The 21,163-nt window shown below is 34.5% G+C and overlaps 2 protein-coding genes across 4 annotated transcripts in view; one reads left to right on the top strand and one right to left on the bottom strand.

Moving 5' to 3' along the window:
- Rbm12b (RNA binding motif protein 12B) overlaps positions 1–13,854 on the top strand; it is a 29,710-nt gene extending 15,856 nt beyond the window's left edge. For 2 of the 3 annotated variants that reach the window (XR_001233432.1, XR_001233430.1), the window contains exon 4: positions 6,107–6,663. The gene's annotated coding sequence lies outside the window, so the exon portion shown is untranslated. Of the gene's footprint in view, positions 1–6,106; positions 6,664–12,255 lie in introns of those variants that run through there. The other variant, XR_001233431.1, reaches the window with a different exon arrangement.
- Positions 1,407–21,026, bottom strand: Fam92a1 (family with sequence similarity 92, member A1; the record flags this gene model as incomplete). Its single annotated transcript, XM_005381785.2, is given in 8 exon segments — positions 1,407–2,417; positions 3,917–4,036; positions 8,979–9,092; positions 14,232–14,336; positions 15,721–15,726; positions 17,730–17,831; positions 18,487–18,555; positions 20,792–21,026. Coding segments are annotated over 8 exon segments (835 nt in total), but the record flags the coding sequence as incomplete, so codon positions are not given.
- Between the last annotated feature and the right edge of the window lie 137 nt (positions 21,027–21,163).

Raw genomic sequence — 21,163 nt, 5'->3', positions numbered from 1 at the left:
GATACGAATATTTTACTTCAAAATCTATTAGGACTTAATACTTTTTAACTTCATTTAAAAGTTCTTATAGTAAGCTGGCTTCTGCTGGTTGGAGGCCATTTTTGTGTATCTCTTTCCAACAACTTCTTCAGTGACACTGACAAATTGGCCATGGTGGGAATATATACACCATGTACATTGTTAGATCCAGCACAGTAGGCATTCCCTTCCCTGCATCAACTCAGAATCATTTATCAGCATACACAATTTTAAACACATAAAAGAGAAAGTGTATTAAATCCTCTTGTGCTTGTCATCTATTTTAAATAATTGTTAATCTCATAAGGTTTTCTTCTGCCTGCAGATATGGAAGTATATTGGTCCTTTAGCTTGATGCCCAATGGTATTTTGTCATAAAGTCAAACATTTCTGTTTAGAAGGTACCTGAAAAATATTAGATATTGTATAGAAAGTAAAGTTAATCCCATAATCAAGAGATAATAGTAAGTGAAAGACAGGAGTGAATTTACCTGTTTATGAAGAACATTAAAAGCAGTATCTATTACTTGTTACCTATTAAGCAGTAATCCTGTTGCCTGTCTTTGCTTTAAATACTGTTTATTGAGTTGTAATAGATACTACATTTCTATTTATGGTCTAATATATGAATTATCACTTAATGTTGATAAATCTTAATTTATTTCATTCCTATTTTGGAGATAAGAGATGGAGATATACAGGCTAAGTAACTTGTTGGGTTAGTTTCTTATTTTTTTCAGCAGGGAAGCTAAGACTGGTTTTCATGTTTTAAAATGTGATAACATCTTAAGTGATTACATAAGTACCCATGTAATAATCTTATCTTGATTGTCCCTCCTGGGCTGCAAAGTGTAGAATATTTACCATCTGGCTGTTTGAGTAAGTATGCCAACTGAAGTCTGTTCTAAATAGTGAAAGAATTACATTGATGAAAATAATTCTTACTGATAGTGTTTCTTTTGATTTTAGGATATTTCTTTGTAGTAGGAAAAATATGTTTGTTTCATTGCAGAATTACCTGTTGATTGTTTAAGGTACTGTTTTAACTTTATAGATGAGGCATCTGCTGCTTAAGAGAAGTTACATATAGTAGGCAACAAGAAAAATACTATAACCCTGTTTTTTCCTCTAAACTTCAACACCAGATTTAAATAATGAGAAAGTAAAAACTAGTTTCTTAAAAGTGGCAGCTTATTTAAAGTTTTAAAATGTTTTGAAGGCTGAGGATTTAGCTCAGCAGCAGAAGCACCTGCCTCGCAAGTGTGAGGTCGTGAGTTTGATTCCTGGTACCAAAAAAGAAAAAAGGAAGAAAAAATGTTTTGAGTATTTTATAAAATTATCAGCACTCTTCTCAGGAAGCAGTACTCTGTTAAAAACAGAAGCGTGAATGACAAGTCAAAAACGCTTTCTAGAAAGTCTTTATTTCCTGTTGTGAATACAGTAAATTGCTTTTTCCAGTTATCCCAAATGACTATAAATTTCAGTTTTCCTGTATCTGAGTGGGATCCACCAAGTCACAGAAGTATTAATTCCTCACCAAAAGAAACAGAAGCGTCAGATACAATGAAAGCTTTGATTAAATTGTTTTGTTATTAAGAGTGGCTGTGTATACTCTTTTATTATCAAGATGATAGGTTGCCCAAATTTTTACAGTTTTAATAATAATCTTTGTTCCATAATGAGGCAACATTCCAATAAATTACTAGCTTTCTAATTTACAGTACCATATATGGTGACTTAGTATGACAGCAGTTTTTTTAAAGCCAGTATCAAGTTGAATGTGAACTGTTTTTAAGCTTAAAATTTAAGCTTTATGTGTATTTATAAAACCTGATATAATTCCTCATTTCTTTTATTCAAGTACACTCTTGTTGAAAACAGTAAATTTACATGTCAAATGAAATAAGGTTTTAATAAAGGTACAAAAGAAAAAAGCTCTTAAAGTTTCATGGAATAGAATTTGTATGCAATCAGATTTTTTTCTGATGTTGAAAACATGGAGCCTTAATGTTGAAGAAGCTAAGAGGAATTAAATCTTTTGTTTTTAGTTCCTTCTTATTGCAACTCAACTAAATACAGTGTATTATGAAGTGCTTTGAAATGTATAATCTTTTTGTAAAAAATGGAATTTACATGAAAAAAATCATACCATTAGGATGTTGAAATTATTTTTTAAAACCTTAATTTTTGGTCAGCATAAATTTCCTTTATTTTTGCATTTGTAGGATTTTTGTTTTGAGGTTTAACCTGTCAAGTGAGTATAAAGTTTCCAAGTCATTTAAGATGAAAAATGGACATTGGAAATTAACTTAAAATTAATTTTCTTCTTCTGTAAAGTCTACCTCTTCATCTTCATCGTCTTCTGCATGTTGATCCTTTCTTAATCGACAGGTAGATACCTGTTAAAAATGAACATTTTTTTTTTAAATGAACACATTTTTAAAAATAAAAAATACTAACTTAAAAATATTTTTACATGCTTGGTATCTTTTTTATGTCCTTATAGGAAAAGGCATATAGAACAAATTTCAGAAAAATGTCCATACATAATTCATAGTAACGAAAATTCCCAGTGGATGATTATGTTTAAAGGTTGCAAACGTATTTTTTTCATTCATTATGTATGTAAAATTAACCGTGTGATTCCAGTTAACTAGCTACCAGTACTTCAGTAACAAAACTTGGTCTCAGTATATTATGAATATTAAAAAATTAATTTTTTGGTTGCAAAGATAGTATTTGAATGAGCAGAACAAAAACAGAATATTTCAGCTAAGCAATAGAACAGAAGTACCGATACAGAAGTAGTCTGCTTTAAATGGAATAAGTTAAAAATCTTAATTCACCAGCTTTCTGTCCTGTGCACTTGGGACGTCTTGCTTAAAACCTAAGGATGCAACTCCCCTTTCCAAGGTTTACTCTTTAAGGAGACATTGATACTGTCTGGAAACGCTGATGGTTGTCACAGCTGTGTTTGTGTGTGCTACTGGCATCTTGTGGGTAGCAGCTGGGGTGCTGCTCAATGCTATACAGGACAGCATCCCGCTTCCCCATGCCCCCCTCCCCCAGGGACCTGGTCCCAATTCAGTAGACCTGAAGCTGAAAAACCCAAGGATAATGTATTCTAAAATGGTATACAAATGTTAGCTAATTTAGGTAACATTTAGTTCTAAATAGTTAAAATTTTATATGTATTATAATGCTAATTTTATTTTAGTTAATTCTGAAATAATAAATTTGGTTGGGGGAAGATAAAATCATTATAAAGCAGAAAATGAATGCTTAGAAGAGAATCAAGTATTAAATATGTCTAAAAATCATGTTTTGATAATTTTAAATTCTGAAGGCTAGATACGAAAAGGTCATAGATCTCTAGGTTACAGTTTGGTATGTTATGGTTCAGCCTGCCTCAGGCTTTCTCAGTACAGAAGAAATGAGAAAATTATTTTTCTTTAAAGAAAGAGCTGTGCTCCTGGATCCATGACTGGAAAATAAAAGTGATTTTTTTATATATAATTTCTGGATAGATCCATTAATTAGTAATACTCGTAACTAATTTGACTTCACAATCTATGCTCTTTCATTTACCAGACAACAAATTACATTAGCTTTCTGTTTTTTCCACTTCTGTTTCAAGTGTTCTGCTTAAAGGAGTAATGGGTGTAATTTTCTATCTCTTATAGCATAAGAGATAGAAAATAATGGAGTGCAGCTTTCCCTCATTTTACTGAAGAGGAAGAAGGCCTGTTGAGTGTAAATTATATGAGAGCCTATGACTGAAGGGAAACATCAGGTGTAAATTACATGAGATCCTATGACTGAAGGGAAGCATTTTTAACTGTACTGAACAATTCCAAGAGCAGCAACTCAAATTCCTAAGTTAAGGTTTTTAGCTCACCTGTCCGGTTCCGGATACACCCTTGGCTGACAGTGATCGTTGAAGAGGTGACTTGGAATTTGCTTTTACAATATCTAAACGAGATGGATAATCTAGTGGATACAGAGAATTTCGGAAAACCTATTGCAGAGGTAAAAAAACATGATAAGGTAGATATTAAATGAAAATCTGTATAGCCAAAATAAATTACTGTTGGTTAAAATTTTTAAGTAAACCCTCTATCCTAAAGGACAAAATTCCAGTTATTATAGATTGAAAAGGAGAAAAGTACAAAAGTAGTCTAAAATTAGAGATGGAAAATCATGTAAGAATAATGTGGAGCCACTGTAATTTGTGACTTCATTATGCCATCTGCCAGTTCTTTTTCCGTAAAGCGGTATTTTCAAGTCTTACCACTGTCGGAAGCCTTCCTTTTTCTATCTTGTCTATTTCTCTTAACATTTTGACTAATACGGGTTAGTAGGCTTGAGTTTATTTGAACTTCCCTCTTCCTCATTGTTCATCTCATCACTTTTTAAAAAAAATGCAAGTATCATTCTGATCCTTTCCAGTGTGCATTTTTCCTTTAGCTAAAATGTCAAACATATAAAGAAAAATTTCCATTTTCCAGATTCACTTCTCTAGATAAACTCAAGATCAGTCCTTTTTTTAAAAAAAAATTACTCCGGAAGTATAAGTTCTTTAGAAGTTCTCAGATATTTTGATTAATTTTCTCAACACAGTTCAGTTGGGCTTTCACCTTACACTAAAATTGCTCTTGCCAAAATTAACAGAATCTTGTCTTCATCTTCCCCAAACCTCTTTTTCTTATGCTATCACTAAACTACTTCATTGCTGACTGGCCTGTTCTTTATATCTTTTTTCCTACTGCTTACACCTGAGATAATTTAAGGGTTTCTCTTAGGCCACTTTAAAAAAAAAATCTGTTTCTCTGAAAGATTTTATCTATAGTATTTAATGCTTACTTTTCAACCAGCCAATACTCTGTATACTCCACATACTTTGTTCTGACACCTGTATTCATGCTTCCAACTTTTTTGTTCTAGGCCAGTATGAATAAAACTTTCTGAGATGGTGGAGATGTTCTCTGCTGACCAAAAGTAGCTGTGGTCACATGTGGGTACTTAATACTTGAAATGTGATTTATATGTATAATCTTAAATAATTACATATACCTACTAGCTGTATTGCCATCATATTGGACAGTGCCGCAGAGAGCTTCAGTTTTATATTGTACACAAAGCTATATGGCCTTGAACTCACTTTGCAGCCCAGGCTGGCCTTGAACTCACAGTGATCCTCCTGCCTCAGCTTTCCGAGTGCTGGGATTACAGGTGTGTGCCAGCATGCCTGGCCTTTTCTTTATACTTTACTAAAGAACAAAATGTTTCTCTTATTTTTTTAAAGAAAACTTTTTGTGGCTACCAGAGTCCAAGTGGTATAGAAAACGTCCAATGCTTAAGATCACTCAGACTATCTACCACTCTACTGTATGAATGCTGGTTCCTCAGCCTGGGATCCCAGCCAACTTACTGATCCTTTAAGAACCAAGTCACATGCTGTCTTTCATTTTCCTTGTTCTGTAGTCAGTAGTTCTAATGCTAATACCCTCAAGGGTAGCTGTTATACTACTTTTTAATGAAATAATATACTTTCGAAACTAGTATTAGGTTTCTCTAATATAAGGAACCCTGTTTGATCTTTGCACCTCTTCCCAACAGAAGGCGTTCTGTCCAATGAATGTTAACGCTAGCAGTCTCCATGTTGTAGGGGGGAAAATACCTTACGATTGGTTTGAATCTTGGAGACCTGCAGGACATAAAAGGAATCAAGGGATAACATGTAGGAGGCGAGACTTGTGTTTTAGGACAATCCATTGATAAAGTCAGCAGGTTAATAAGGATCAAATCCTATTTTGACACTAACCATAGTACACTGGCATCCAGGTATGGTGTCGTCATACCTGACTCATGCGTGAATCAACTTGTATTTTGAAGGGATTATATTTTTTGTTTCAACAGTCCTTTTTAAACTTTTCTAGGTGAAATAAATAGAAAATGGACAGTGTTAAACTCTTTGGATAAAAAAATTACTTATTAAAATTAACCTCTTACTGCAAAACAGATTTACAGAAATAATAATTTATTGGCAATAATGCATTTTTCCAACATAATCCAAGATCTCTCCTAGGAATGAATGTCAAGATCTGAATATTCTTTGAAATGATTGCACAGAAGTGATTTTTGAAGGGGAAAATGGGCCTGACAGTACTTTTTATGTGAAGAACAAATAAGGTAAGATGGTTTGAAATATAACTAGAATGCCTTGCAAAAAGTTGGCTGTTGCTGGAATAAATATCAGTGGTTCTCATGAAGCATGGACTACTGGAAAGGATAGCAGTTCTTGCTCTTTCTCTGCAAATTTTCTCCACTTGTGTCTAAGAAATGTTTATTCACAGAATCCTTCCTCTTGAGACCTACTAGATACCATTTTATTTCCCTTGGTCCCACTACTCTACTCTGCTCTGCTCTGCTCTGGTCAGCTGCTGGATGCCTGTGGTTAATCAAAAAAGTGCTTGTGCCCTGCACTATGCTGTTTAGAATACATTGCTCTTTTTATGCATAAAAGTATGCTCTGTGCCAGAAAGTTTTTGCCAGGCACCCTCATTGTTTCAAGGTTCTTTTTTGTTGTTGCTGTCTTTTTGAGAAGGATTTCACTGTGCAGTTCAGGCTGGCCTTGAACCTACTTTATAGTCCAGGCTGGCTCTGAACTCACAGAGATCCTCATGCCTCAGCCTCTCGAGTGCTGGGATTACAGATGTGTGCCACCATGCCTGACACTTTTTTTAAAAAATGGGGCTGATGGTATAAAACTTAAATAGGTACACAATATTTTTTAAATGTCAGAACTCCCTGGTAAGAAGTTGATGTTCAAAAATGTATATACCACATAGCCTTGAGACCTTTAGTTTTTCATGGATCTTACCTCTAGTAAAGTACCTAACCAGTCTCACTGATTTAAGACAGATGGTAAGAAAAGTTATAAAAGAAGTAGTGGCAGGGATATAGCTCTGTGACACAAGTGCCTGCCTGGCAAGTGCAAGGTCCTGAGTTTGATTCCTAGTACCAAAAAAAAAAAAAAATAGTGTGACAAGAAAGACACCTAAAGCCTCTGGATGAGAAGAAAAATCTTAATGGACCAAAAGGCTTGAAGGAAATTTAGCAGGAGTTAACAAAGGGCCTATCAAGGAATGAGATTAAAAATACGCAAAGGAGGTTCCAGTCTTGTAGGAAAACTGGGGGATCACTTTTGAACCTGCCAACTCACTCATGTCAAACTGTACTAGTCTCATGTAGAAAGGATTAAAGTCAGCATTGTAGTCAGATAACAGAATTTGACTGTGAGCTCTGCTATTTTAACTTCATTATCCTTCAGTGTTCTCATCTGTAGAAATGAGGATAGTAAGCACTTCTATTAAAGTTGATGTGAGGACTACTAAGCATGGTTAAAATGCTTAGATCAGCCCCAAATAATCACTGAACATTTGCTATTTTATTTTATGAATGGCAGATAAAAGCTTGATAATCTGGTTTTAACACATGATATGAAAAGGACTGAAAATTAAGAATTAGTATTTGAAGGTGATAGTCACCTGTTGGCAAACAAAATATATACAACTGACAAATCAATTTGGCATTGAAAGCATATATACACATAATAAGACATTGGCAGTATTTTAGTTAGGCTATGTTCTAACTTAATTAAGTTTCTAACAAACTAGGGGAGTCGTAGAACAAAAAGACTCAGAAGGTTTCTTTATCAGTAGTTAAAGAAGCAGAAGAATTTGGAAGAATCTTCAAAATTGTCAAATGGCAGATGCTCCCAAAATGTTTTTTATTTTTATTTTTAAAAAAAAATTTGGTGCAGTGCTGGGGGTTGAATCCAGGGCCTTTGAACTAAATAACCAGAAAAAAAAAAAAAAAAAAAAAAAGATTAAAATAAGGTCTTCTAAGTTGGTTAGGCTGGGATCACATTTGCACTTCTCCTGCCTCGGCCTCCCATAGTGCTGGTACAGTATTACAGGCATGTACCACCATTCTGGACTCAAATTCTATCATTTATTAGTATAGAATTCTGGTTGTAACTTGGGAATTCATAGTTTTTAAAACTTTCACATTAGAGATGATTATATATGGACAAAATATTTTAAAAATATTTTATCTTTTATCAAAAATATTCATGTACCCTTTTTTTCTTATAGAAGATTAAGAAGGTAGGACATTAACTTCACATGGGCTTCCTGAAAACTAGGCTTTGATACTTACTTTCATTAACTTCTATTTTACTTAAATTTAGCACAAGGAAAGCCTGCATAATCCTACATTTACATTTAACTAAAACTACATAAACCTACTTACTTGCATTTAACCTACACAAACCTGTACCTACAAACCCATCTACAGTCCTTCCTACAAACCTACCTTCCTACAAAGCAAGTCTGCATAAATTTGTATTTATTACATACTGTAATAATCAAGTTACACAAAACTGGTTGGAATCCTTATTCTGGTATTTACTGACTGGGTGGTCACAGATAAAACGTTTAAAGCTTCCAAGCTTGTTTCTTTCCTAAAAGAGTGACAGCAGGAATCTTTTAGGTTAGGTGCTGCTGTTACAGGTTCCTGTGAGGGTTAAGAAAATGCATGTGAGCTTTGGGCGTTGTGCATGGCATGAATACTCAGTTGTTTAAATCAGTAAATGTCCATTATTTGTAGCTCGCCTTAGTGGGGCTATGTCACCCAGTCAAAACGACACACCACTTCTGTCATGTAACGGCTTTGTGTAGATTATATTTCTGTAGCTATAAATCATTAGCTCCTGGGACTTTAATTATGATTTGAAATTTTAAATGAAAGTAATGGAAAAATCACAAAAATTCAGGTATTTAGCACAGCACAATAACAAAGCATTGTAGTGTATAAGATACTTTTACCTGTATTAGTTAATGCCCTCTTTTAAATGTTCCCACATTAATAGAAGAATTGTGCTTAGGTAGTCTTACCTCTAAATCTTCATCTTCATCAATCTTTTGTATATTTTGATAGGCAGCAGTGTAGACCTCTAACGCTTTGCCATGAAATAACATTTCGATTGTGATAAATTCTGAAAATATATTCTAAAAAACAAAGATTTGAATTTAGATATTTAAATTGTTTTATGAATTTAATAAATTTATTCCCCACTGTAGTCTCAGCATTTTGTGAAATACTGCAGTATCTATTTTTCTGCAAGATCATTTGCAGCAGAACTTTAAAAATATAGAGTATTTCCTATATCATTACCATTCACTTCTCTCTTTTTATTTTAGTTCTCTTTGTACCTGGTAATGGACACTAGCAATAAAGAAATCTGACTAATACGTTTGTTCTTGTGTACTCAAATACCACTTGTATCCAGTTATGTGAAGCTGGTGTTTTAGTAATTCAGTGTGATACCAGAGAAGAGTGGACTCTAGAATGAGAAATATGTAACTGACCAACAGTGATTACTTACTGTTGACTTAGATAGGTCACAGAGGGCCTTGGTACACTGTTAAACAGCTTTCTGCTATGATAAAGAGTTTTGAATTTTATATTAAGAATTTCCAGACACCCAAGGATACCTTGGAGGTGGAATGGCTTTAGAGCAGGGCTGGTGTTTATTAGTTTCTTGTGAGATAGTACTAACTGGAAAGAAGTCGAAGTGTCCTTTAGGAGTATAGAAACTGCTAGAGGGAAAATAGAACTAGGAGTCAGGGGCACTTGCTCTTAGTGCTCAAGAAGTAAAACAGCCCAATGAAAAACTGTTCTTAACCCACTAATATTAAAACCTCCAAATGGTTGATGGGCCAGCAAGGTATTTCAAAAGGTTGTAGGACTGAGTAAGGGGAAACAACAGCTTTCCAAGTAGAAGCTTTTAAATAAAAGGATATAAGTAGATTTGGAAAGAATAAAGTTATGTATCTACCTCATATCACATGCAAAAGTCACCAGATTTAAAAGTTTACATGTTTAGAATATATTTTGAGTCATATATATACTGTGAGAAAACATAAGCATGTATTTTGGGAATAAAAATCTTAAGCAGGACACGTAAGGCAGAAACTAAGACTAATAAATAGATTTGGCAACAAAAAGTTCTAAGGTAACGAAAATAATCATAAGCAATACAACTCATCTTTAATATAAGATTAATTCTCTCAATACAAAGAATTGTCACAATTTAAGAAAAATAAAATGTTCAATAGAAACACTGGCCAAAGGAGCTCCAGTGGCACAGCTGGTTAGTGTGCAGTACTTACACAGAAACGCTGGCTAAAGAAATACGATATATCATTACATATATAAAAAGATTCTCTGCCTCAACAGTAATAATAATTATGATACACTGGTTTGTTACCTATCAAATTGACTGTTATTCACAATATTACTAGTCAGTGCTGTACTTGTGCTCATGCTAGGTCTGGTAGGACAAACTTCTTAATAATGGGTATTGCAGTTGAAATATGCATGTTCTTTGAACTAGGAACTCCACTTCTGGCAACTTATCCCAAGAAAATAACTGATCCAGCATGAAGGGCAATATTTACAGATGTTTAGTGATAGAATGACAGCTACAATTGCAAAAACAGTCTAGATGCTTACCAATTAAGTTTGGTTAAACTAATATCCAAATTATAAAATGCTGTGAAGATAACCAAAAGAGATGACTGGCTCTTTTTTTTTAATGTGAATAGATCCATAATATGTTAAATTTTAAAAAGAAGATACATATAGTGTGAATTTATTTAAAATCGCATGGAGCAAGGCTGGGGATTTAGCTCAGTGGCACAGCGCCTGCCCGGCAAGGTCAAGGTCATGAGTTCAATTGCCGGTACTGGAAAAAAAACAAAAACAAAAACAAAAAAAAATCGCATGGGGTAATAACAGTGGCCTTTTTCACCAAGATGCTGTAAAGAATAAGTGAATTTAGCTACATAAAGCTTTAGAATAGTACCTGGAACTTAGTGCTTGAGATTTCTGTTATTACTGTTCCCATATTTCTTATATATGTACATAGGAAAGTCTGGAGAGATACAAACCAAAATGGTAATAACACTGTTTTAATAGAGGTATTTGTATAGTTTTCCCTATAATTTTATTTTAAAATTGTGACACTGCATTAGTAATGAAAAATGAAGCCATCAAAATTTAGAAGTTGTTTCTTGCTCATACCAGCTACTTCACATACTGAAAACTACAAATATTTTGTAAAGAAGTAGAAAATTTAAATAAACGTCCCATATTCATTGGTTAGGAGACTTAGTTTTCAGACATCAGTATTCCCCAAAATGATCTACAGAGTCAGGTCTACTAGACTTGCAGTTAACTTGTAGAAATTGACTGGCTGATTCTAAAATTAATGTGGAATTGCAACAGATCCAAAGTAGCCAGATTAATCTAAGAAGGAAAAGAGGAAGACTCACACAACCTAATTTTAAAACTTGCTATATAGCGGTGTTAAGGCAGTGTGCTACTGCAAAAGATAGATCAGTGAAAGCACGTACCAAGTCCACAAAGAAAACTATGTCAGCTGATTTTCAACAAGGGTCCCAAAACCATTCCATGGGGGAAAGAGTGGCCTTTTCAACAAATGGTGTGACAACTGAATAGTCTAATGAAAAAGAATGAAATTTAACCTTCAGCTTACACAACATAATAAAATTTAAATGGGTTGCATATAAGACCTGAAATTATAAAACTACTAGGAAGAAATAAATCACGACCTAGCTGGCATTAAAGCAGAAATACTAAAAGAAAAGAAATAGAGCTTCATCAAATTAAAGCTTGTGCTCACATGACATCATCAAAAAACACTTGGAGTCAACTGACAGAATGGGAGAAAATTTCAGATTACTTGTACCTTGTGAGGGATTTATGTTTAGACGGGTATGTGTATTTTACTACTCAAGGAACTCACAACAGAGACAAAGGGTCTCTAGCCATTTCTTTAAGGGAAATATATAAATGATCTAAAAGCATTAGACAATGCAAATCAGAACCACAATGAGATACTACTTGATTAAGAATTAAGAATTCCATTGAATAGGAAGTCGAGGATGCAGAGAAATTGCAGGCTTAATACACTTAGAAAGCATGACAGTGGTACATTCACCCTGGAGCAGTTTGGCAAAGCCTCAAGGGATTAAACAGTCATCATACGATCCAGCAATTCTAAGTATGTATGCAAGAAAAATGAAAGTATTTGTCTATACAAAAACTTAAAGATGAATGTCTACATGAGCATTACTCTTTCAACAGCCAAAACATGGGAACAACTCAAATGTCAACTGATGAATGGATAAACAAAACATACCCAGATAATCAATACTATATTATTTGGCTACAAAAGAGTAGAATACTGATAGACACTGATCTACAATGTGGACAAGCCTTTAAAGCCTGCTAAGTGAAAGACGCTAGTTTAAAATGACCATGTAGGATTCCTTTCACATGAAGTGAAAGTGTCCAGTTCATAGACGACTGGTGGTTGCTTGGGTCCAGGAGCCAGTTAAAAGCTAAGGTGTACAAGATTGAGGTGATGAAGATATGATCTACAGTTGGTGACATCTGCACGTATCTGTGAGTACAGTAGAAACCATAGAGTTGTATATTTTGAATTGTATCTTGAATTTTTAAGGGTAAAGGTTTTCTTCTTTGTCTACTCCCCCATGCAACTGTCAGGTGGCTTTTCTGTTGTGGGGGGTGGGGCATGCTACTGCAAGGTAAGGAGGTAGAAGCTCTGCATCCCTCACACTGCAGTCCATCTCCTATTGTAGGACATTCTTGTTTTTGTTCTTGCTGAGTTCAGGGAACTGATAAAGCCTGTAGAAGTAGCCAACACATGTGGAGCACCAAATTGAGTCCAAAGATCAGGGTAGAGGTGAATTTCCCTGATTTAAATAGTTTTTATAAGCACAAAAAACGGTGGAACAAAGAATTGGCTTCTTTTTTTTTTTTTTTCCCGGTACCAGGAACCGAACTCACGACCTTGCGCATGCCAGGCAGGCGTTTTTTGCCGCTGAGCTAAATCCCCAGCCCCATTGGCTTCTTGTTACTAAGGAAGCCCTTAGTGATGGCAGTGGCATCAGGCATACCTCTCAAATCTCCATTCTCAATTTTCAGGTTAAAGTTAATTATTTAAAAGCCCTTCTGTAGTACTCAAGAGAGAGGGTGTTAGCCATTGTAGAACCCTGTGCCCTTCCCTGATCCTCCTAGTGTGGTAAAGGCTTTGTCTCAAGGCAGTCTCCTTAGATGCTCTTCTGTGAGTTGCAGTCTGCAGTTATACAGCACACTTCAGAGCTGGTGACTGAATTGGGAGGCTGTTGTTACAAAATCCTTTGAAACTACCACAGGACATTAAAATGAAAATGCAAATTAGTATTTTGTGGATTTCAGAGAAAAATTATACAATCAAGGGGCACATAATGCTTATTTTATTAATAACATAGCTCATGAAAGCAGTATTTTTTTGTCAATAGTAGCAAAATAACAACATTTTTAAAATTTGTTACAGGAAAATTTTCAGCGAGCCAAAAAGATACCTCTAGATGGATTTTCAAAAGTATATAAAATAGTATATAAAAGTATATTAAAAAGTATATAAAATAGTCATAAATTGTTCAGATCTTTTCAAGATAATAAAGTCACTGAGGACTTACTGAATTCCATGGTCCTAAGAAATGTTTGTGTTAAAGTAATGCAATTAGCATGACTTTGTTGTTTAAAAAAACTTACTGTGGTGGTGGATTTAATTTATATAGTTCCTATTACCTTATTTGGTAGTAAGTAGTTATTAGAAAGTTTTATGCTGTATAATATTCATGATAATATATTAAGTAAAACATTTTTAAAAAACTGGCTAATATTTCTGGCTGTGATACTCTGGGTAAATTACATTGTACTCTGCTTTTTTTTTTTTTTTTTTTTTTTAAATAACTACCTCATTCTTGTGATTGCTGTGAAGATGAAGTACCTGGGATGGCACCTGATACATAAAAATACAATAAATATTAGTGCCTCCTGATCAAACAGTATTTGTGATACAAGCTTGACTATTTGGCCTCTAGTTGAGAATATAGCCCCTTTATATACCACTGTTAACATTTGATATATTTTGAGCTATGATATCTTTTCATAGGAACTGTGGACTAAAAAAAATCAGTAATTTGTTTCCATAAATTTAAACAAAAGTAAGATGAGAAAACATTTTTTGAACCTAACAGTCATTTAATTACCTTGATATCCTTTATTTTCTGCTTTTCAAAATTGTCAATAGTTTCCTCCAGATGACGAGTTGTTCGGGTAACATCTGTTGAAGCTATGTGTAATTCAGCTTCTGCCTATAAAAGTATTCCCCAATCAAAAATATAAAATATTAAATCAGGATCCATTTAGTTGAATTATTGGGAGATACTACGATTTCAGTGTTTGTGTTTTGGCATAACAGTGTAAATTATTCAGTATTATAATTTACCACATATAATAAAATGATGTATATAATAAGTCATGCAGAATCAGTTTTAAATCTCTTAAGTAACATCACTCATTAATTCAAAACAAAAGTCCGTTTCTATAAAACCAGTTTTTTGTCACTTGGATTATTCATAAACCCTTTTCTATTGCTTCCTTCTGTTTCATTGCCTATGCCATTTCTCATACTATCCTTTTTCTTCTCTTTCTCTTCCCTTCTTTCTTCCCCCAAAAGGAAAGATTTATGATTAACAAATATCTCCAGTTCTCTTAGGCACTGTCAATCTGTAAAATACAACACACTTTATCTCGTAAGATTATTTTATGAGTCAAATGAAGTAGTCTTTGCAAAGGGCTTGGAGAGTTCACAGTAGAAAACTGGTTGTCAACAATTTCCAGCACTGAAAAGACTCATTTTTTTTTAAATCATTACAACACTGAAGTATAGTACTGGAGGCTAACAAGTATATACAGTAATTCACATCTCCTACTGTTTTACTTTTAACAGTTCTCCAAATCCATTCACTGTCTGTAATTTTATAATAGTCGTCAGGTGGAGTGGAATATACACTACAAAAATTATTTCAGCATGGGATTTTTACTTAGTACATTCTCAAGAATTAAAAATACACTTTTATTTGGCTTACGTGTCTACAAAAGTATATGTACACTAGTAGTAAATTAGATGGCAAGTTTAATGTTTATATATGGTGACATGTACTCACACTAAGTGTGTTGTGCAGTTAATATGTTGGCCACCTGCCACATTAAATAAACATAAAACTGTAGGTTACTGTAGTTGTATTTCAAGAACTCGAACAGTCCGATGTGGTGACAATAAGTAGTAATGTTAAGTGCAGGCATTTCCAGTTTAATCATGTATTCTCCTTGAGCCTCTTTTTCTTCAGGTTAATAGTTGCCCCAAAACATTAAAAATATTTTCTTAAAATGTAAGAAATTTTAAAAGAGAAATCATACAAGACATTTCTCAAAGTAGTAACAGATTTTAAAGTATAACCCAATTTTCTGATGAAATTATTCCTAGCAAAGTTGATGTTTATGCTAGTATATTTGCTCGTGTCATACCATTATTTAATAACTAACCATGAATAAAACTTGTATCTGTCATCAAAGTTCTGTGACATCTAATATTGTGAATCATTACTTTCTTTGTCAAGAGCGGGTATAAATTGAATAAGTAAAAAGGTTTACTATAAGGATCCATGTCTCGATACACCACTTTTTATTACCCACCTGTGACTGAAATTTTTCATAAAGGAAAAAATACATTTTGAAGGTAATAGAACAGATTTTTCAATAAGTTAAAATCACTCCTATAGAATTATATATTCTTAAAATTGGTAAACTACAATTTCAAGATTAAAAAGCACTTTAAATATACTCATTTTCATCTTAATCTATATTTGTATATGTTTCAAATGTTATAAAAGATTGAGCCAGGTGGATGCTTGTCAAACCGTGTTATAGGAAGCTGTTCAGAACTCATCCAAGACCTTCAAGGTTTAGCAAACAGAACCCTGGGATGATTCTTCAACCCAGAGGAACTTCATTTTGTTTTACATATTGAACTTCAGCATGCTTCTAAATAGTCAGTTAAATTTTAATAGTCCTATTAAAAATACTAGAATGCTATGATGAATATTTTTTATACTCACTATAGTTAAATATATAGATTATCCTTTGTTTTCTAGTTTCAAGTGGTCAGAATCCACAAGTTTTAGATCTTATCCATTGATCACATTAGTTCACCTGTAGCAACAATCTTTTGTTTCATTTCCCTCAATTTTTAACCCACAAACATTTCATGCAATGCTGTAAGACTACTTTCACAGCAGTGTTGACAGAACATCTGTCAGAAACAGTTTTGTTCTAGGAATAGAGTCATTTGTGTGTTGAAGGTCAATACCAATACTCATTCAGTCACCAATTCCAGATGTTTTGTTTTGCCTGCCTTCATATATCCCCTCTCACCAAGAGCAAAACAAAAGATTTTGTTCTCTAGTTTAATTCTTAAACACTGGCATGACTCTTCCTGGCCTCTGCCTTATCTCTACTTGTCATGAAATTTCCAGCTTCTCTTGATTTGTCTGGCTTACTTAAAATACACTCCTACAGTCTCCAGTGTGTGTTCCTAAGCCTCAGCAACTGCCTACATCTACCTGCCCCGGCCTCCTGTGGGTGCACTCAGCCCTACAGCTGCCTGTTTGTTTAGTACAGGTTGCACCTATGTACCTTTAGTTCAGAGGAAGACCAGGCAACTGGCCCAGCCGCAAATTATTGCTCATGGGATTCCCTTCGGGAAAGGAGGTGTCCTGGAACCTTAAATGCTCCAATGTGCCACTTGCAGTTTTTGGCTGAGCTGGGCAGTAACCTTAAGGAAGTAGAAAGAGACATACACAAAAGAATGGGAAAAAAGACCAGGGATGAATTGGTGCTTTCTACACAATCCTAGCAGTTCCTGGCAGTTAGCAATTAGCATATATTTTTTCAGTCTTCAACAAGGTACACTAGTTTAAGAAAGCTATGTTCATGCTGGGTGTGGTGCTGCACGCCTATAAACCTGTAATCCCAGCACTCAGGAGGCTGAGGTAGGAGGATCCTTTTGAGTTTGAGATCAGCCTGGGCTACAAAGTGAGCTCAAGGCCAGCCTGAACTGCATAGTGAGACCCTGTCTCAAAAAGACCTCCCTGCCCCAAAAGAGAAAGCTATGTTTACCAGAAGAACCTTGTTACAGTAGACTCCTGTTTAGATACCTTTGTGTCCAGCTGTGACCGGTTTAATTATACTTGAGTGTCCTGAGGGTTTTTTGTTGAAAGTCATAATTATGGTTTTACCTAAGTTTTGTTTGTTTATCTAAGGATGGAGAGAATTATTGAAGGATTATTTTTCTCAAAAGTGGGGCAGAGAGGGCACTGACATTAGTGTTCATGATCTTTAATTTTATAATTACATAGCCATCATGCTGTGTAAAAATCTCAGGATTCTGAGTTTGTGAAGACATCTGCATGTATGACGGGCTTTTTTTGTTTTGGAAAGTCTATTGTGGAAAACAATGTAAGAATATTGAGTTAGGTGGTGTAATCACCTTATAATCAGCTGTTTTGTAGTGCGAACTCCTAAATTACGTTTCATTTCAATATATATATTAAGAATCTCTACATATTTAAAACTAGAAATTTATAACGCCCATATATATACTGCACACTTTACAAAGTGTTCTATGATCAAAAACCAAAGGATACAATTACATGTCGGTCAGAAGGGTTTCGCTGACGTGTTCTTTCTAACTGAGTCAGCTGCTTAGCTTCTCGATTCCTTGCTGTTAATGCTGCTTTGAGATCGTCCTGCAAATGCATTTGTTTTGGTCAATAAAGGCTTCTGATGTAAGAAATAAAATACACCGTGTTCTAAGAATGGAAGAAAGCTGCGTTTGATCCAAGGTATCATCACAAGAATTACGAGTACTGTAGGGTTAATGTATGTCTGTGTGTCGGAATATGTATTTTTAAAAATACTCTCAAAATAATGACATCATTCAGTGCCAAACTGCAACCACAAACATATGTACGATTTTGATTGCGGTGGTGGTTTTATGGCTATGGAGTTGTCAAAACTCAATAAACACTTAAAAATAGCTGAATTTTATTGCATGTAAATTGTACTTCAATAAAGTTGATTTTAAAAATAGAACTTTGGCACATCCATGAAGTACAAGTGTCATCCGCTTTAAAACAAAGATACATAAAATTACACTCGTTTGGTAAAATACTTTGCCTATATATTCTTTGACTTTAAATATGAAACGTTTTAAAATTTCCAGTAAAATGTCTTACCCTGCCATCGCATATTTTAAAAGCATTTTTGTTAGCTCATTAAAAATATTTCATTCTTAAAAATCAAATTGTCTTTCACAGCATGTACATGAACACATGTTACTTTGTATTTTTTAACTAAAAGGATAGTTTGAAACCTCGTACTCTTTGTGGTTGATTTACTTACCCGTTTCAGTTTTACAATTGCTCCGTAAGCTTTCAAAGGTTCAACCACTTTGGCTTCAAGTCTTTCAACCTATTGAAAATTATTATAAAATATAACTGAAAAGAAACATAGAGATATCAAAATTTAAACACTGAAATAAAACCTATGCTGTTTAAACCTGAAATAATTACAGTACAGATTAATATTTTAAATTAAAATGCCATTGTTTTAACACATCTTCATATGTAAAAGAATAATCACCAGAACTTGGTAAGGCTGAGATTCTAAAACTCAGATTCTAAACTTCCATACACGAGACCCTGTTGAGTAATATAATAACCACAAAAGCGGAAGAGCAGCCAGTGTACAATACGACAAAGTGGGGTTTCTGTGGGGCGGATCCTTGCCACACAGTGGTCTTTTTTTTTTCACCTTAACAATTAAGACATCAGCATTGTGATACAGCTGTCATTTTCAGTGTGTCTAGTGGGTACATCACAGAATTCTCTGAACTGTAATAGTCCAACTTTCCAGAAAAGTGAAGCTGAAAAATACAGTATACTGGAAACACCTTTTAAAAGCCCTCAAAAGCAAAAAAGCATAGACATTACTGTTTTTTGCAGGTTTTTTTTTTTTTTTTTTCTTCTGAGAGCCATTTAAATTATCGAGGATAGAGAATAAGTTGTCTTAGTATCACTGATTTGTCACGTATGGCCTAGAATTAATGTAGAATTAAAGTGTTTCTTACAGTTCTTAATACAATTTGAGTAATTCTTTTACTACTAATGTTAATAGCACTAAAAGTTTTTAAAAAGACAAGTATGTATAAATACAACAGTGATCAAAACAATTTGGATATTAAAATTTTGTCAGGACAGGTAATACAAATGGCATGTACTTATTTAATTGCTTAAAATGGATAAGTATTAGTTTTATAGCAGGTACAAGCCTTTTTAAATGATATATGCTAATCAGTGAGTACATTTTTTCCCTTTTTATACAAAAACATGAATATTTCATTTTTTTTTCTTTGTTTTGGTACCGGGAATTGAACTCAGGACCTTGCACTTGCTAGGCAGGCACTTGTGCCACTGAGCTATATGCCCAGCCCTCGAATACTTCATTTTAGAAGATTTTAGGAAAATAAAAAAAAATCGAGTTCCATCAAGCATTTAAATATCAGGAACCCTACAATCAGTGAATATTCAGGACAGGTTATTTTGCAGCATTTCTAATAGTCCGTACGCTGCCTGGTGTAAAGATTACTCAGGACGCCCCCTCAGTTCTTCCTGTTGCCTACCTTTTGTCATTGTTCGTTAGCATCTCCACCATTTGGTAAGCAAAGGAAGTAAAAGGAGAACAAACGTAGATCAATTCACTTTGCTGTTTGATAAATAACGTACAAGTTTTCTAGAAAGGGGAAATTACTGGCTAAAATAGGATTTTTGAAGTATCTGAATACAATTAGTTTTGAAACAACATACTCAGATACTATGTGGAACTGAGAATTTCTTATTACAGATACAAGATACAAGAACTCAGCATTTTCCAAAAGGTATCTAAATGTGGTCACTAAAATGTTTTATATGCATAACAATGGTGGTTTCAAAGGTTATTCTCAGCTTTTTGATAAAATTTCAGTTTTGGGCTGTAAAAAAAAAACAATGAAAGATGAGCGCACTGATGAGAAAAGTACCAAAAAAAAAAAAAAAAAAAAAAAAAACCAAAACGCGAGTTCTAACTGCGCAGCCTCTGACAACGTTTGTTTTGAAACAGAAAATAGTGAAAGTGCTTATGACATATTAAAGGAAATAACGGACTTTTAGAAAGAAAGCAATTCAACAAGTATTCGACCACTCAAAGCAAAAAACAAAAAGCCTTCACAGCGTTTTACTAGTTTACATCTAGAGTATGGAAGCGTCTACATTCTTGCCCGTTTATTAATTTGTTCCTTCATATTGGCATTCTCAGTATTTTCCATCTCTAGTAACACATTAAAATGTACTCACACACACACAATATGGAAGTCCTAGTTTTCTTTCCCGTATGTTTACCCTCTGAACCCTGGCAAAAGTTAGCAAAGAAGTGGGTAAATTCAAGATTTCACAGACACCCTAAAGTTTTGTTTGAAAACAGCAAGCTACATCACAGAAAACTTCCTTTCCCTGGACTCGCACGGTGTTACAAACATGAACATGTATGTTTGTCATCAATGTGTGTTCGCCACTGCAGTTAGTAAGTAGATGACAATGAAAATCTTCATGGAACCTTAAACGACTACTTCCTGGGTCATTCCTAACAATGACGCTGTGACCTCACCCCATACCTCTGCTTGTCGATAATCCTGAAGTTTGGCAAACTCATCAGCAAAGTTTTTCAGGCCTTGCTTTAAATTTGGGGTCTCCGTAGAGGCATACATGTTGATTTCATTCACCAGGAGGTCTGCTTTGTCTCGCAGTCTGGCAGTTTTACGCACATAAGCAGCAAAGATTTGGCACAGTTCCCCAAAATGCTTCTCCACATTTGTGACAGCATCTTGCAGTTGTCTGGTTTGAGCGTCCCTAGAGAAAAAAAGGTGACATAGAACGCGAAGCATTCTCGTTAGAGATGAGAGAGCTTCACGTTAATTTGCTAATGCAAACACTCCCGGAACGCCGCAGCTCCGAGGCCCACCCCCACGGCAGGGCCGACAGTCCTG

The sequence above is a fragment of the Chinchilla lanigera genome, unplaced genomic scaffold (genome assembly GCF_000276665.1).
Source record: "Chinchilla lanigera isolate Chin_1 unplaced genomic scaffold, ChiLan1.0 scaffold00016, whole genome shotgun sequence".
Taxonomy (NCBI): domain Eukaryota; kingdom Metazoa; phylum Chordata; class Mammalia; order Rodentia; family Chinchillidae; genus Chinchilla; species Chinchilla lanigera.
The sequence above is the reverse complement of the archived record's forward strand: the minus strand, read 5'-3'. Positions and strand labels throughout refer to the sequence as shown.